The following is a 19,002-nucleotide window of genomic DNA, read 5'->3' on the forward strand; positions in this document are numbered from 1 at the left end:
AGAGGAGTCCGGCAGACTGTGGGCTAACAGGAGGGAATAGCCAGGGGTCCGGCTTGCCATGCTGCTGACCATCCCTTGGAAATTCTTCAATTGCCACTTGGCCACACAAGCTAACTGCTTTTGAATATTGTTATAGCTTTTACTGGTAGGCTTCGGGAGTATGAGAAGTTCTGAGTGTCACAGACTTCTAGAGTTACTGTAACACTGGTAAAAACTTTAGCAATGCTCTCTGTCTACAGACCTCATAGAAACAATATATGATTTATCATATTTATGAAAGGGGAACATAGGGGATTAGTAGATTTAGGTTAATAGTTTGTGTTCATTAGTTTGTTTCAACGCTACTTGCAACTATACCTACAAACCTTTGATTTTATTTTTATCTACTGGCCTATGTGTTTCAAGCTGAAATGATGCCAATAAGCCTGTTCATCGAAGCGCTCTGCCTCTCCTGTGATCCACAGATTTTTTAGAGAGTTTAGGGTTAGACCATCATATCACACCTCACAATGTACCACCATGGACAGCTCTCAGCTCTGCACATGCCCTGCAGTAAGCTTGCCAGGCAGAGGGAGGCGCTGTCACCTCATCACTAAGCAAAAGCTGACCTCAGTGACTGGAGGAGGGTTACTGCCCAGTCTGTGATTCAACAAAAGAGAGTCTGCGGGGTTGTGTTTTGCAGATGTGAATATCTTTTGGCTTGCCTGTCTCAGCTTACTGATGGGGCTGTCTACAAGATTTGCATTTTACACTTTCTCAGGGATGCTGGCATCTGGAAAGCAACTTTCCAATGGAAAAAATACAATAAAAAATATCACACCTGAAAGACAATGTCATCTCCTTCCTTGTGTCTTTGTGTTTTGATTTAAATTTTTGATTTGAGCATAATTTAACAGGTTTTGTGGACTCGAACTGCTCTCATCAACCTTGTTTGTAGACACAGCTCTGATAAATTCACAGCAGGCGGCCTGCCCAGGCCAGCACCAAGCAGCAGATAGACAAAGTCAGCAACAAGCTGATGAACACAGTGAGGCATTTAGCAGGGAAGAGCCAAAAATAATAATCAGGGGGCCAGGAGCAGCCCAATGGGCAACTAACTAGCCAGGTGTCAAAAGGTCCACGGATTTAAAGTGATAATATGCTCAAAAAGCTTTTACAGGTTGTTCTGCTGACCCAAAGTTTAAAAAAAAAATTATTATAAAGAAAAAGAACAAAAGAAAGTGTGTGATGAAACCTCCATTGTTATCTACTGAGGCGTGCAATGCTACAGAGCCAAACCTCAAGGATATAGTTGAACAGCTTTTGGGGAGGCTGGGATGACGACGCTGCGTGGGGCTGCGTGTCTGGAGAGAGGAACAGTTGTTTGGCAGTGACATAAGTAGCTCCCTATACTGATTTAGCTGCTTTCTGTCTTCGCACAGCAGCTTACATAAACAACTTATCATTTCAAGTGGTTATTAGTGACACCAGTGAACTTCTGCTACAGGGGGAGGCAGAAGACTGAGGAGCGGGGAAACCTTTTACTACTGTTGCTGAGTGAAGCTCGGCCATGCAGGCTGGTGTCTGAGCAGACGACGAGGCAGCGCAGACCGTCAGCCACGCAACACTGGTCGGTTTAAAGCCACAGGATTTGGATTAAATAGCTTGTGAGAGAGCCGATGAGCCTTCGGGGAGGGGGGAGGGAGGGAGCCTAGGGCTGATTTTTATCTTTTACCGGATCGAGAAAGGGAGGAGGCGCGGAGAATGAGTTATTCTTGTAGCAGCACAGAGCCTGTTTGCTGTACGCTGTATTAGGCAGCGCGTCACTCAAGGCTCCGACGCAAGTAAATCGGCTCCTGCGGCGACGACGCCGAGAGCATCAGAAAAGCCTCAGTCCCTGCCAGGGTGCGCACCCGATCAGCCCTCTTCTGTCGGACATGAAAGTGCAGCAAGGCTGCAACTCATCAGACATGGGGATCCCGGTTCGAACCGAAGAAGAATTGCGCAGAAATACCGTAATAACACCCGATGATGTGCTTGGGCTACAGAAGATCACCAAGAGTAAGTAACCTGCTCGTGTAATTGGCACGATCGGAAGAGTAGTTAAAGCCTCACAGTTCGAGGAGATTAGTGCAACCCATCTGCTGTTGCTTCCTATTATAGTGTCTTTACACTGTAGCATGACATTATTCTCTGTGCATTCACTGTTTCTATAGAGGAACCAGACACAGATACCATGGACAGCGACACAGTCTGAAAGGTCCTCAAAGGGTTTCTACAGATTAAAATAAGACTAAGTGATTTGAATCAGGGAGCAGTTACAGGTTTGATGTCACTTACCCAAGGACAGTTGATTGTGGGGGCTGGACCTTAGATAGCTGGACTCCCCTGTGAATGATGGAAACAGCTTGTTGTCATTTACCAGTGTTATTGATGCCTCAGTTTGGGGGGGGGGGGGGTATACGTGTTTGCATGATTGGAGGTGTTTTTTGTTTTTTTTCTGAGTGTAGGCAGTCACTGATAGACATTGAAGGTGACTATGTGTAGGCTACTTCTTGGTTTGCTTCTCAAATCCTGCCAACAAAAAAACCCCAGAAAGGAGAAAGAAAAAAAACTGGCTCTTACTAACTCCTCACCTCAAGGCACCTGTGGCTCTGAGGTAACAGGTGGCCAGAGATGTGATCCACTGATTATAGCTCTTCTCAGACAGTAGTCAGCTGGAACAAACACAAGGAAGGAGAGAATACTATCAGCCAGTTGCTTAACACACTATGGATGCTGTTTCCCTATTATGTCATAACAACAGGACAGGGTAGGCTGTTAAAGGCTGTAAGTCAACTCAACTCCAAGCCCCTCTATTATTACATAATATCACCCACTGTCACGTGGATGAGTTTTTTGCTGATAACATTAGGCTTCTGCTGACCAAGATGTTTGTGATGGCGGTTCAGGGCATCCAGATGGTGACTTGCTGCTGAAACACTGTCTAGTCAGGTCAGGACAGTGTCGGCTGTTATCTTGTCTGGGTGGCATTCGACACGAAAGTTAATGTTGAACCACAACAGAAAACTGAGATGTGTGGAATATTTAGCATGTATGGATTAATAAGTATCCTAGTTTACAGAGAGACATATAGAAATTTAGTTTGCATGCTCTAATTAAGTGGTGTAAGAGTGAGCATGGCAGTCCACACTTATATTTAGAAATAGTAGATTGACAGTGAAATTACTAGCTTTCTATCTGGAGCTTTCAAGCTCTCCTCTAGAGCTTCATCATCAAATGTGATTATCAGTGACTCTGAGAGGGGATTAGAAGGTTTGACTATACCTAGCGTATCGTTTGTGTGTGTGTGTGTGTGTGTGTGTGTGTGTGTGTGTGTGTGTGTGTGTGTGTGTGTGTGTGTGTGTGTGTGTGTGTGAGTGTGTGATCATTTTTTGTCAAAGCCTAATGACATTCAGACTCCTTCCTCTGTCTTAACTAAATGAAGCTCAATTAGTACAAATAAATAAATGGGTTATTTTTATTTCTTTTTTAAATATATTTCAGATGTAAACAGTGGGATCAAACCATCATCATCATTTCTCATTCTATAAATTGCTTATTTACATTGATTTTCATTAACTCCTGTTTACAGCTGTATGGTTGCCAGTGAAATCGGGCGTCAAAACTGACCCCACTGACCTCCCCCAAAATTTCGACACCAACTCTCTGCTCTCATCCTCTCTCACACCATCACATCTGTTTTCATTTGGTATCCCCTCAGAATAAAAGCAATGTCGTGGCTGCGTCAGTGCGATAATGCCGAAATCACTCATGATGGTTCGGTAATCTCTGCTCTCCGCTGACATGTAATCTGGATTATGTCAGAAGGACTGTAACATAGCATTCTGCAATGTCGTGAACACCTCAGGTAATTAACGACCCTGCAGTTGAAGAGTGAGTGAGTTTGTTTACATCGTCGGTATCAGGTTAGAAACACAGGTGCTGTGATCCCGAGCCATTCATTTACTGGCTCCCTACAGAAGCCCAATGGTCAAATACGGCTTCTGTAACCCGTCAACAATGACATATCTGAAGCATATGACTTTATGTGAATGAACTGATGTCAAAACTGTTTCCTTGTTTCCTGTTAAGATTTCTCCCTGAGGCCCTGACTGTTTTAAACGGCAGAGCAGACAAAAGGCTGACACACACACAAAGATACTGTAAACATAGAGTGCTACACAATTCAGGCTATCATTTTCGGCCGCCGAAGAAAGAAAATCGCAGTTGGGGAAGGGGGAAGCAGAAAATGCCTCACCCTGCAGTGTAAATGACTTTTCCAGTTGTGCTTTTGGGAGGTAAATGCCACCATTTTGGGGCAGCCCATAGCTCCAGTCTGTCACGGTGGTTCAGAGCTGATAAGCAAGGCACAGCGCCTCATTGTAACGCAGGCTGAGAGGAGAAGAAATATAATCCAGGCAGATGAGAAGCGCCGCTGTGATATGAAAAATGGCACATTATCGTTTTACTGTTTATATGATGGATGGTTTATGATACACAGGCAGACACATAAACAGAAAACACTGCTGCTGCCAAATAAATCTCACATTTATAAACATAATTTTGTCACAGTATTTTAAAAAGAATGACGATAATTACCGATTGACAACATTACTGTGAGATAAAGGGGGATCATTATCAGCATGTGTAATATTTGTTTTCTATATTATCATTTTTACCATGTTAGACGTGTTTCTAGAATCATTATGTGGTGAACATGTTATTTACTTCTCTGTGGTCCTCTCATCCATCATGTCTTGTTGTGCAACAGAGAGAGAAAAGTGTACCTCTTACTGAAAATGCTCTTTGGTCTCTCACATTTGACTACAAGAGTATTCAAATGGAAAAATAAAGACACATTCCTCCGGTGGATTGTAGCACACCCTAATTCAAATTGAATTCAATAATGTGCATGGGGAAGGTTACAGCTGCAGATGGAGAGGGAAAGAAGGTAACAAGGTTGACCTAACAGGAGCCGCGTGATGGGAAAACATTTCTTTTTCAATTCATCAAATCCATCTTTTCCTCAAAAAGGCTTAACAAAGTAATAAAAGAAGTAACAGGTAATTACTTTCATGAAAAGTCAGGAAGACATTTCATGAATCTTCAATTATCCGGTCTTCATCTTGCTGGGGACCCATTCCTCTCCGAAACATTCCTTTAATTTTTATCAAAACTGCGTCTTGCTCATCTGCATGTACTTCACATACACATTTTAGGACAGAAAAACATTTCATTAATCAAATGTACTTTATAGAAACAACCCTTTCCAGAACTAGTATTTTTTTTGTTTTTTGATATTAGAATCAATTCTAAAACAAGGTGGTAACATACAAGCAGTTCAATAAGTAGAAAATTTGCATCTGCATTCCTTAAAATTTCTACATATAGGCCTAACATACAAGTCAGAAATCTGTTGTTTCTGCTAACGTGCAGGTAATGTAACATGTAGGTATAACAGCCAATTTAAACGCTGGTAGAAGAAGAAGATGTCTCTTCTTCCTTTGTCGAGCCCTGTGGCATTTTCAGTGGGATTGACAGATTGTTTAGTCCAGATAGTTTGACCAGCATTAGGTTGATAGAGGAAGTTGGTAAAGTTACACTGTTATTACTTCATACTTTGACTGTAAAATGTAACTATCAGGTGTGGATTTATGTCTGGATATGTCTGACATTCCTGAAAGGCGTCACAAGATAATACTATTTGTAGTGTTTTGTGCTTATACAGAATTTGTGTTGGAAGGTGTGTTATGAGCTGGTTTCACAAACTGGGAGCATAAGAGAGAAACTTCCCATTGAAATTATTCCATGTTTACACTGAACTATAGGGATCAAGAAAGTTGAGGAAGATATTGCATATACCTTTCTTTACTAGAAATCGAGTAGATTGATAATTTATTAAACCACCATGCTGGCTGGCTGGCCCTGTTATTCTGGTCCCTTAAGTGTGTAAACAAAGTCTTAGTCTAAAAGCAGAAGGATTTAAAGATGTTCAGATCAACCACATGTGAAGATTGGGACAAGTTTGTTCTCAAAGGCCTATACAGGGTTGAACCCAGTTATGCACAAGATACTCACCTCCACACATCATCCTAGTCAATACACATAAACATGCTTGTCAGATTGAGAGCTTCAAAAGTAAAAAAAAAAAAAGGAAAGAAAAAGTCGTCTAATGTAGGCAATGAAGGCTGAAGTGTTCACAATCTGACAAGCATTTTGTTTAAAGGCAAACTGGTGCCCATAAAATAAAATGTCCAAACACAAGTGAACAACCATTGTCAACAAATTTTCAAGTTGACATTAGGCTATCTGATAAATATTTTAAAAAAAGTCTTCTAAATGTCTTAATGACAGTCTTGAAGATTAAAATCTTCTGATTTCAATGGTTGAGTTACAATCAGTGATATTATTTGAACAGTTTCTCTAATTTTACACTCTCTTCTGGTCTCGATAGATCTATGATTTCTTCACAACACAAGAGTCAATTTCCTCAGTGCAGTGCAGATAGAGACAAATAGACAAATAGACCTTTTTGATATAAAAACAAAATCTGAATTGTTATGTGCTGGGTAAGGGAGAAGCTCTACCACAGACCCGCTGTTGGACTCTTGAGTAGGATCTACTCATCATCCAGATGATTTATTCAGGACAGTCTGGTTCCTTATCCACTAATAGGTGATCAATTATTCGGCCTTTAATAAGTGTGGGACAAAGAGCAGTGCTTCTTTCTACATCAGGCGGGATACAGCTTTAATTAAAATTGATTGGTGCAGCCAGTTCTTAATCTCCCATGCACAGCTGTCACAAGGTTACTCTTTCAGAGTGATTTGACATGGAGAGAGAGACGGCTTGTTGCAGCTACATAAATAATCAACACAATCTCACCAACTGTCTTTCACTTGTGTAAAACCAGGCAGCTGTTCTTAAACTTAGAAACTATACCACAAGTGTTGTTATTGTAAAGGTGCATAATGTTGTAGGGCAAAATTAGTGCGTCAGCGTTTGACAGGATTATTGATCAATACCACTGACTCTGTGATAACTAGCTGGTGTTGATATTTATGGCTCATCGTCTTGACTGAAGATGTGTGTTGTCTCAAAGATCCTGTTAGTACCAGTATAGGGGAATAATCCTAAAGACCTTAGAAATGTTAGAAGAACATTTGGCTTGTGATCTTTCTTTGAAACACCCTTGAAACTCCTCTTAATAGATTTCAACGGAGGCCAAAATACAGACAGCAGAAGAGAAAATATCAGCAGAGTCAATGTCCCCATCATTCTCTGCTACAACCCGCCAGATAAATGTCTTTTTTTTATCAAGGCTGGACAGGTCAAAGACATTGTCTACATTAAGCAACTTTTTTCTCTGCTCTTTTTCTACTGTCCTCTGTGGCATTTAATTATCATGCATTTGTATGGCTTTATCTGTACACACTATTGGTAAAAAAATTAAAATAAAAATATGCACGTGGACTTACACAAGGAACATGAATGAAATTCAGAGACATTGGTTTAAAAACTGTAGAACAAGTATCTGTTTTTATTTTTGTTTATTATTTTTCTGCTTTCAGTAACCTGCTGTAAGAAGGGGTTGTAAGTGGGAACTTGCTTGGAGACGTAGCCGTGATTCACACATTAATTTATTTATTTAATAATTGTTTGATTCTTATTCGATTGCAGAATAGGTTTTAATTTAATTAGTAAAGAAAATATTACACTATTTTGCTGCATTGTATAGACAATGCAACATTTATTGACAAATCTACATACATATACATGTACATCTCTAACAGAATAAGTCCAATGCAAAGTCTTGAAACTATATAAAGAATATTTCATAAATGTATATTTAAATATCCTGTTCTCTTTAAAACTGCACTTTTTTCTTAAAACTTCTTGGGTACAAACTGGCATCATCTGCAAGGCGTTTCTCTTTATAGATCACATCAAGAGATTAGGGGAAGAGTGAAGGGAGTGAGACAGACAAATCATTGGCATCCCTCCAGGTTCCTCTCACAGCCTGACCCACAGTAACTGTGACACAGTGGTCAAACAAACACACTCCTCAGTGTGCTACTATTCATGCATGGTGTGCTGCACAGTACATAAATGTAAGCTTAGACCAAACCCTAATTATTACAAAAGCCTTTGATCTCTTGAGGGCATTTATATTTATGTTTCAGGTAAAGTGAAAAGTTTATCTTTGTTATCTTTACTTTTGTAGTTTTTCTAGTAAAATGACTAATAGGATTTTCCAATGTGTTGAATATAATCCTTTGAAGAAAGAAAGAAATTATTTTTTTAAACAGTCTGAGAAATGTGAAGCCCCTAAGGCACACAGGGAGAAAACAAGAAACAAAAGTTTCTTGTGCGCACAAGAAGGTGATACTGCCATTATTTCCATAACTAGGAGGATCCTTTCATTTGCTGCAAGGGCAGAAGTATCACTTGATATCACTTGCGCATGAGCAACTTTTTTTTCTTTCTTTCTTTTCCTAATGTCCCATTAGGGGCTCACACTTCACGTAGTGAAACACACTTTCTTGCATCGAGTCACAACAAGTGGTTACCTTAGCCTGAAAATAGGGGTAAACAACTAGCCTGTTTGTATTAACGGTAACAGAATACACTTACCAGTAACTCTCAAGTAAACAAATACGATATAGCATGTTGATTAGTGAGACTTGCAGGTGCAAGGTGGATTTTATGTCCTCATAAAATCCTCCTACTGAGGTACATTATTTTTTCCCACTCAGTGATGCAGGCCAAAGAAAGATAAGAGGAAAGAATCTCATCTGCATTCAGATGCTCAGAGTTCAACCTCTCCATGAACCTCACTGTTTGCCAGTTTGCCTACAGGTGTTATTAACTGACATGAAACAGCCTGCCACCCAGGTGCACTGTATCATGACGTGTCGTCAACATAAGAATCTTAACGCTAATGTCACTAGTTGCCTTCGGCTATGGATTATTTTAAATTAAAGACATGTAAATGAGCACACATTGTTCTTCCTCATGTTTGGATTAATTCAACACAGAGTCTCAGCACGAACTGCAGGCCACAGAGAGTCAAATGGAAAGAATAAGGCATGTGAAGTCAATCCCTGTGGCTGAAAGACTGTAACTCCAGGCTAATCTTGGGGATTAAGGCGCTATAAGTGGCAGCTCACTTGCTCTTCATGAATGCCATTTTAGTGTCAGACAGGTTCTGCGTATCTGAATACAGGAACACAGCATGACTCAAGAGTTGCTGCTAATTTTACTCAATTTACAGAAAGTGGCAAATCTAGAAAGGATGGTATTACAGTATTTATTCCCGTTGAGTAAAAATCATAATTAGATTGAACAATGTTCATGTGTAACAAGAAACTTGAGTTACTATTGAGTTGACTTACTATGATAAATGTGTGTACTGTAGCGATCATTTGGAACAACACAACAAAATCATTTTTGCGACACTAAAAACACGAAATTGGACACATGGAAGTCTTGTCAATACATGAAAAATTAATCCAGAATTTGACATTCCTCCTCATGTGTAATTGTAGCAGATGAACAGGAGCTACTCACTTGCTACTAATCTATCATGTCACACTGTGATTGAAGTCACTGTTGATAGCCTACACATCTTCTTAATATTCTGCATCAATTCTGCACAGTTCTATTCTTCCTTTTCTTCAGGGTTGCTGAAGCAGGCAGGCCTCGGGTAGCTACACCCTCATCAGATCCCAGATGAGCAACATTTCATTAGCATACCACTGATGCCAAACCCCAGATACACTCTTTTGATTCACTGCTGCACCTTGTTGTTGCAGAGCAGCCAGGTGGATGAGGGGAAGGAGAAAGACAGACTAATCGAGCTGGCACACTATCAGAAGGAGTGTTGCTAGGTGACAGTGTTTAAGGAAGTGAAGTGGAGCGTGTGTGTGTGTGTGTGTGTGTGTGTGTGTGTGTGTGTGTGTGTGTGTGTGTGTGTGTGTGTGTGTGTGTGTGTGTGTGTGTAGGTTAAAGATAGAAAAGAGGAAGACAGAAGGGAGGTATTTTCCGTCTGGAATCATTCAACCTTCATAATGTGGAGATAATGTGATTTTTTTCAACGAGATTTGAATAGTTTGTCTTTGCATAGACGTAGCGTTAAAGATGTAGGGTGTAATTTCTCCCATTACTATCTTCTTCACTGACTTAGGCAGCATGGTGTTTCGTTTTACAACACAGTCAGGGTAGGGTATGTGAGAGCTTGTTCTCAAAGGAATAGTTTGACATTATGGGAGATGCACTTCCTTCCTTGCAGACTACGATCAACACCGTCCTCTTATTATATATTGATAATAAAGATCTACAGTACAGCTGGTATAGGCAGTTAGCGTAAAGGGATAGTTAGAGGGATAATTGACGCATTACCATAATCCCTATAATCATAGCAGTAGGTTTGTACCTTTAATTATCGGTGTAAGCTATTTTTAGGACGGCAGAGCAGAGCCACGAGCTGCTCAGAGCTACACTACGGAGGCTAATGGGATTTCTTGGTTTCCCTCATCAAACTCATCAAATACACAATCCAACAACTCCAAAACGCTCTGGTGGACAAGTTGTGACCTGCACATTCACCACGCTATGAGATAATAACGGAGCGTTACGAGACAGAGTTGTTTTAGAGGTAAATTCATGCAAAACCGCTGATGTGCATTCCTGTCAGGGGCAGTTGTTCAGCAAGCTGTCTCTGTATTTGCCTCAAACACGTGGTGAATGTGCAGGTTGCAACTTGTCCACCAGAGCGTTTTGGAGTTGTTGGATTGTGTATTTGATGAGTTTGATGAGGGAAACCAAGAAATCCCATTAGCCTCCGTAGCGCAAGACTATAGTATAGGGATTATGGCAATGGGCCAATTTACCAAAATGTTGAACTATCCCTTTAATTTAAGCATTAAAGCAGAAGTAAGTGATATATTTGTGTTAATATAAGTCTTAAATAGTTATATCTTCCGACAGCAATCACTTACATAGAGTGTTTGGTCTGAAACACGGGTCTGTCAGTCACTCTGCTCTGCTCTGAGCCGAGGAGAAAACTTTTCTCGTATCCTACAGTTTTTATCCAATGAGGAGAGAGAACGGCATGCAGGGCTGTGTGTGCAGCCAAGGGACGCCGTGAATGTGGTGACGTAGGGACGAGGACTGTTATGGTGCGTTCAAGGCAACTCGTAACTCGTGTTTTTCCAACCTGTGAAGTCGTACCAGTTCGATCTGGTACGAGTTCACGGGTCGGAAGTTACGAGTGGCCGTTATAGTGACTTTCACAGGTAAAACAGGTCGGAAAAACACGAGTGGGTTGCCTGGAACGCTACAAAGTCGTAAGTTGTGACTTGAAGCTGTAATTTACGATTTCAAAAGCCTGCCTGGAACGCAGCATTAGCCAAAACGACCGGATCGCTTACTTCTGCTTTACAGTAGCCTAAGACTGGGCGCTGGACCTCTGAAGTTCACAAATCAGCATGTTACATTTGTCTTGTGTGTGTGTGTGTGTGTGTGTGTGTGTGTGTGTGTGTGTGTGTGTGTGTGTGTGTTTCTTTGTATAACTATATATCTCATAGTCACCATGACTGAACTACAACAGGAAACTGCTATCCATTTTGCAGTGAAGCTGTGTTCATATATTACTTTTAGAAATAACTGTGATGTTAAGTGCTTGAGAAATCACTGTCAAGAATGAACAATGTAATCTAACTACTTTAGACTATGTGTAAATGGACAATGATCGCTAAACAAATTCACTAACTCTACTGTAAGATCCTGCCCTGGTTCACAAATGACAGGGAGCGAGCTGATTGGTCAGATCAAATAAAATATGAGGTGCGTAGAAATGACATTTATTTCAAACATAATATGCAGTTTTGGAAAATTGCAATTAAAAATCAAATAAAAAAATATTAAAGACCACATTTCCATATTTTCTCCCACTAAAGAGGCCTGTTTCCCTCATGTTACGGTAGCCAAAAGATGGTAAACCAATTTTAATAACATCTGCAACCAGTCACATTAATATTATGTAAGGTTGAGAAGTGTCATTTGTCAAGAGAAGTAATATCACACTGTATTCTTAACTTAAAATCACAGAAGAATATTAAGGATTATCAATCATTTTAAGTATGGTATGTATAATTCAGAGACATAGATTTGATACCTAAACTGAAGCGTAGATGTTGCAAGCAAAGTAGTGCAAAAAAAAAAGAAGAAGTTGCTTCATTCATGCAGCACTTTAGTATTTATCTTTTTGAAAATGGCATTTTGCCTTTTTTCGATGCCATAGTGACAGTTAGGGGAAGAAAAGCTGGGAGAGAGGGTGGAGGGTTGACATACAGAAAAATGCACAAGATGGATTTGAATTCAGGCCACTGCAGTATGGACTGATCTTATGCTCCACACAACATGACAGCAACATTGGGGGGAAAAAAGTAGGTTAAAACGGTGGTAATACTGACGGTATTGTATTTTATTGATCCGTCCATCGCCACTTTATACTGAAGAAAGGGGAGCTTTTAGTTATGACTTTGAATTCATTACTTATGCATTTCATCCTCTTCTGTAAATAGTATAATGTAAAACTACAGAAATATCTATTTAACTTCAGTGACCACATGACAAATTGGTGGTGCAGGTACTAATTTCCATTGTGGCATGATAACAAGGCTCAGCTCACAGCGTGACAGTGCAGAGGCAAACATCAACATAACATATTAAATTTCCCAGTGTGAAGATTTTGAGGCTGCAATGGCATCAACTACTGTGTTATTTTGAGAACACTTTACATCACTTTATTGTCATGTAAAATAGGAGCAGTCAAGTGCAATTCATGTCATAGATGCATTTATTCAAGTATTATTGTTATATTACTACTATTAGTAGGAGTAGTACTAGAAGTGGTAGTAGTTAGAGTGTTTGAGGTGAACAGACATGCAGTGTCTATATCTATGAACTAAAGAGAACAGTTCTGCACAGTATTATATAATAGTATTTGCTTAAGTTTATGACTGCTATCTTCCAGTCAAGAGGATTTGAATGTGTGTGTTCATTTCTCTACTCTCTTCAGCTCTACAATGATTACATTCAGGCTACGGCGCGCAGCATTCAGGTACTCTATAAATACTGCCTGAGTGTTTTTTTTCTTGCTGTTGCTTTAGAATAAACAGTCCCAGTCTAACAGGAGGCTTATAATATTCTCAGAGCAGATAAGCACCTCACATCAAATGAACTGGCACTAGAGGGCACTGCATCAAACAGCAGCTCTCTAACCCTCTTACTGGAGTTTGGAAGGAAACATAAAGGGACATTTTTTTTTGGGGGGGGGGGGGTGCCAGAGCAGCTTTACATGGAAATCTCTTGACCAGTCTTGTGACGTTTACCCTGGAAACAAAACTCTCTCATGTACAGCATGTGAACCCGTCCTCACGAAGTCTTGTGGATTCTGCAACGCAAGTGCATGTATACTAATTCGCTGCACACATGCATCCATTCAGTAAAATACAACCCCCCTCCCAAATCAGCTGTTATTCTACTGTTTTTTTGTTGTTGTTTTTTAAAAGCATATTAGTTCATGAGACATGGTTTTACAAGCATAACCTGCCAAGACATGGTCTTGCAGTTACACAATATTTCACAAACCATCGAGACATGAAACCTGTGATTATACAAAGTCAAAATATTACATAATGTTCTTCACTTATACATATAAATATAATATAATATAATATAAAGGGTTATATGGACATCAAATGGTTTTAAAATGGTTTCAATTTAACATGATTTGATTTAGATTTTTAGGACTTTTTTTCCTTTTTTTTTTAGTCCTGTGCTTAATCTGGTTGTGAAAGTAGAGTATTTTTGAACACTGTAATGCAGAGTGCATAAAAAAACATGAAGATCCTCAGAGATGATGTGATGAATGATGATGTGAAAAGGAGCATAATAGTAGTCTTACATACAGACAGTGTGATTAGGGGCTTGAAGCTCAAGTTGTCTGTTATTTTATTTTTATTGTGCAGCGCTTTGTGACACTGTGTTCTCCGTATTAAAGTAAGACCCTTGTTTTGTATGGTGAAGCACTGAAAGACTGTAGTCTTGACATGATGCAGTCTGACTTCATCACTTGTAAACAATTGTATTTAAACGATCTAATTAGCCTAACTGAGCAGCGCAGCATGAGAACAAGACACTTGTCATCTTTGTCATTAATTTATAGTCAGAAGGTTTTAAATTTCACTTTTGATTCGTCAGTGATTTTTACTTACGCCGGTGTTCGCTCACTGTGGTAAATAGCAGGCTAAATAATAATGTTTCACTATAGGGACATTTTTAGACAAGGTGTCAGGTATAGTGTCCTGTACTTTATGAAAACGTCTATAAATATCTTCAAGCAGGTGGCTAAAGCCTGTGTGGTCCATCTGCTCCCTAACCCTCAGAATAATAACGGATGCAACTGTGTGAATGCGAGTGCAAGTGTGCGTGTGCATGTGTAACCATAAGCATGTGTACAAATATACAGATATCTCCCTGTGTGTATTAAAACTGAAGTCAGAGTCAGAAAGACAGAGGGAAAGTTAAAAGTAAGAGAGACCCTTCAAGGCTTATGCAACATACAGCCAATAATAACTGCACTGACCATAACCCTAATGAGATAGTAGGTGCATGTGTGTGTGTGTCTGTGTGTGCGTGCATGCATGTTTTGTGTGTGTTTCCCAACCAGTTGGTCCATGTGATGGTAAAACACAATAAGCCTCTTAGGTCTAATCCTGGCCTGTTGGGAGGGGAGTGTCTCACACATGCTTACACATGCACACATAAATGGTCACACACACACACACACAAATGGTCACACACACACACACACACACACACACACACACACACACACACACACACACACACACACACACACACACACACACACACAGTGCCAGCGTGGCCAAATCTGTCACCCTGCTCAGGATACTTGGGTTTCTCTCTTCCCCTGGACTCGTGCTCGCTGGACTTGACAACCCTGCTGTTCACTGTAGGCTATGTTACAGAAAACTAATAACAATAATAAGTGCAAAACATATAAAAATTCTGTATCATGGATTATCAAAGTGTCCAGCTCTCTCGTGAAGTGCCTGTGTGCAAATCTTTTCTGTTGACATAAGATGTTATTTTTCTCCATAATTTGTAGATATCACTATATCATCACTGTTAAAGACGTAACCAGCATTAAGTACAATATGCAATCACCAGCATATAGCACACTGTGCTCAGTGAGCTGTAAATATAATCAGCTTAATACTGTTTCTGTTTTAGAAGAAGAAACTATAGCATTTGAAAGAATAAAATATATAGTAAGTAGGTGAGAGAGCAAATCAGGGTCATCGTGGTCGGCTGTGTTTTTCTTCTCTGGTTAACAAGCAATGAATGAATAAATGAATGTTTTCATCTTGTATATTGAGATCACCCTAATATACAGTGAATGCACAACAGAATAATGTTAGCAGTGGTATTTCCTGGCCGTGAGTCTTTCCTTTTTGTGTTCCAGGGCCTGAGAATAAAAAGTGTTGTATAATAAAGACATTTCAAAGTCTAATTTGGAAGATTGGCTTTTAAAAATGAAAGTGACTTGTCTTGACTATTTTGGTGTGTATAAACTGACAACAGGAGTTACTTAAGCACTGTTGGACTGATTCTTTCTTCTTTGGATATATTTAACTCTCAGTTAATACAGTACAGGCGCAGAAGATGAATGACCTGGCTGATCAACACAAAGCAGGAGTAGCTCAAGTGTATTTCTTCTGCTTTATGTATCCATCCCCTTGAATGAGCCTGATGGTTCACAATGTGTCTGACCTGGCTCGCTCTCTGAGCTTTTATTAGTGTAGCCGAGCCGCTCAAGAGACTGTTGTTGTTATTGTCGCTGTAATTTCTCAGTGTAGAGAGAGAAAAATAGCTGCCTTGGAATTATTGTGAGGTTACATTGAAGGCTAGTGGATTGTGCTGTACCGACAGCTTTAATTCAAATATAAAACGGATTATACTACGTATGTACTGACACATACTAAAGCTTCTTTTCTCTTTCCTCTTTTTTCCAGATTATCTTTGTTCTCCAGAAGAAAACGTCCACATGATCGACTTCACCAGGTTTAAGATCCGCGACATGGAAACAGGGACAGTCCTGTTTGAGATCACTAAACCTCCAACGCCAGGTCAGCTCTAAATAATGCAATATATCGCCCAGACCCAGTTTAAGTTTCCTCAGTTGCCACTATTTTTATCTCACTCCTTACGTCAGTATTTCAGACATTATTGTATATTTTTCTTGTCTCCATGACGCTGCAGAGGATATTGATGATAATAATAGAAACTGTAATAATGGGTTTTTATCTTGACAGGCCCATAACACTGTGAAAGGAAAAGACTGTCTGTACAGTGAGAAAAAAAAGATCTCACTCTGTGAAATAATGAGCTGAAGTAAGTTTGACTTCAAAGCTCTTTCATTTATTTTCTTTCAAAATTTAGCGGGAGATAAAAAGCAATGTGACCCCAATGCTGGCCGTTTCGTCCGATACCAGTTCACCCCAGCGTTCCTGCAGCTGCGGCAGGTCGGAGCCACGTAAGTGAAAGTCCACACAGAGAGAGAGAGAGAGAGAGAGGGAGATGTGTCAATGTATAAGCTCATTGATGCAATGATATCCTGTTCAACCCTGCTGCTCTGACACCAGACACCTATTTCATGTAGGAGGAGTGTGGGCTTCAGTGTGAGACAACAGGGGCCAATGATGATGATGATGATGATGATGATGATGATGATGATGATGATGATGATGATGATGATGATGATGATGAGTGTGAACGTACAGAGCAGCCCGGCCCACATGCTGAGTCAAGCACCAGACTGTCAGTGCTCCTGAGTAGTGTTCATCATCCCACTCCTACTCTGTGACTGCAATCCAACCCAACAACTGACTCATCTACATAATCCAGGCCTAATGAAAGAGCTCAGTGTGTATTAGATATCATGTGTTTTGTATAGAGACTTTTATGGGGGGGGGGGGGGGTTTCACACAGAATGTAAGAAATGAGATGATTGTTGTTCTTGGCAACCAAATTAAGGGATATTTTTACATAATTGTATCCGTTAGTGCCATTATCCCAAAGTGAAAAGAACATCATTTCATCCAAAGCATAATTAGCAGGTACAGTTGTTCAAAAACAAAAACAATGAGTAGTGCACTCAACCGCTTTGGCCTCCATGCATGCTCACCATGCAAGTCTTTTGTAGTTCAATACTTATTTTCCCCTCTGTATGTGTAAATGTGTGATTGTCAACCACTCGGGTCAGATAACTTTATTAAAGGGACAATGGAGTTCAACATTTTGGCAAATTGGCCCATTGCCATAATCCCTATATAGTTATATATAATGGTTTTAGCAGTAGGTTCGCTACCTTTAATTGTCCGTGCAAGCTGTTTTGAGATCGGCAGAGCAGAGCCGCGAGCTGCTCAGAGCTACGCTATGGAGGCTAATGGGATTTCTTGGTTTCCCTCATCCAACTCATCAAATACACAATCCAACAACTCCAAAACGCTCTCATGGAGCAGAGAGATAATAACAGAACGCTGTGAGACCAAGTTGTTTTAGAGGTAAATACATGTAAAACTGCTGACGCGCGTTCCCGTCGGGGGCAGTTTTTCGGCAAGCAGTCTCTGAATTTGCCTCGAAAACAACTCTGTCTCATAGCGTGGTTAAATAAAGAGATCAACATAAAATGGATCAACAGTGGGCTTGTTTGCAACCTGTGTGATCGTCAAATGACCAAACTACTTTAGAATTAACAACGAAACCTGTAAAGTTGAACAGATAGGCTACTGGTTTCTAAAATGACTTGCCGTATCATTGCAGGGTGGAGTTTACAGTGGGCGACACCCCCATCAACAACTTCCGCATGATTGAGAGGCACTACTTCCGCGATCAGCTGCTCAAGAGCTTTGACTTCGAGTTTGGCTTCTGCATGCCGAGCAGCAAGAACACGTGCGAGCACATCTACGAGTTCCCGGCACTGTCTGAGGACATCAGTGAGTGTTGCACACACACACACAGGCAACAAGAGACAAATACACCCACACACAGATGTTTTATCCGATCTAACAGGAAGTGATGTTACAAAATCCTGAATCCTGTTTCTGTGTTCCTCCTTTTCCCCAGTGCGCGAGATGATCCTGAATCCTTATGAGACGCAGTCTGACAGCTTCTACTTTGTGGACAACAAGCTGGTGATGCACAACAAGGCAGATTATTCCTACAGTGGGGGGCCATAGGAAGACGTCCACCCTCAGGCCCTTTCGCTCTCCCCTGTTCTAGACATTCTCCATGATCCAGGTACCACTTCAGGACCAGAAGCAGAAGGACTGACGGACAAATCGCTGGCAGTAAATACACTTGTCTCACTCCTGTTAGACTTCATGTATTTCCATTCAGGTATTCAGCCACCTGACCGGTCCAGTCAGATTTCTCCCTCTGCCTCTTTGCAGGAACATTGAATTCTGCCAGTTTTACCATCAATCTGCATCAGTGTGTGTTGTCTGCGTGCGTGCGTGCGTGTGTGTGTGTCTGTGTGTGTGTGAACGAGCGAGCGTGTGGGCAGTAAACACATGCAGTGTCTGTACATACTGTTGGTTTCAGTCTGTGTACGTGGTTTCCACTTTGATCATCAGGAACACATGGGTTCATTTACATTTTGTGTGTTTTGATAGCCGTTAGTGTGTAGAAGAATAAAAAGGAGACAGTGGGTCTTGTTTGTCCTGAAACACACTGGGAGACAAAGAAAGAAATGAAGTTACCCGAATAATTTAATAATGACAAACCCATCCAGATGTATATTTATATAGTTTGTATAGGAATCTCATTACATTTTTACTCCTGCAGGTTCTTGCATTTGTAAAAGCACACAGTCAGAACGTTTCAGTC

General features: G+C 40.4%; 1 protein-coding gene across 2 annotated transcripts; it reads left to right on the top strand.

Annotated features, from left to right (window-relative positions):
• Nucleotides 1-1,916: 1,916 nt before the first annotated feature.
• unc119a1 (unc-119 lipid binding chaperone a1) lies at nucleotides 1,917-18,353 on the top strand (the record flags this gene model as incomplete). Of its 2 annotated transcripts, none has more annotated exons than XM_083984354.1 (5): nucleotides 1,917-2,040; nucleotides 16,128-16,241; nucleotides 16,555-16,648; nucleotides 17,938-18,110; nucleotides 18,241-18,353. In XM_083984354.1, 5 exons carry the CDS (start codon nucleotides 1,917-1,919, stop codon nucleotides 18,351-18,353), a joined length of 618 nt encoding a protein of 205 aa, XP_083840480.1. The 2 variants fall into 2 exon arrangements, with proteins under 2 accessions (XP_083840480.1, XP_083840481.1); XM_083984355.1 differs by having other exon boundaries at nucleotides 16,561-16,648.
• Between the last annotated feature and the right edge of the window lie 649 nt (nucleotides 18,354-19,002).

Source organism: Trachurus trachurus (genome assembly GCF_905171665.1).
Source record: "Trachurus trachurus genome assembly, chromosome: 13".
Classification (NCBI taxonomy): domain Eukaryota; kingdom Metazoa; phylum Chordata; class Actinopteri; order Carangiformes; family Carangidae; genus Trachurus; species Trachurus trachurus.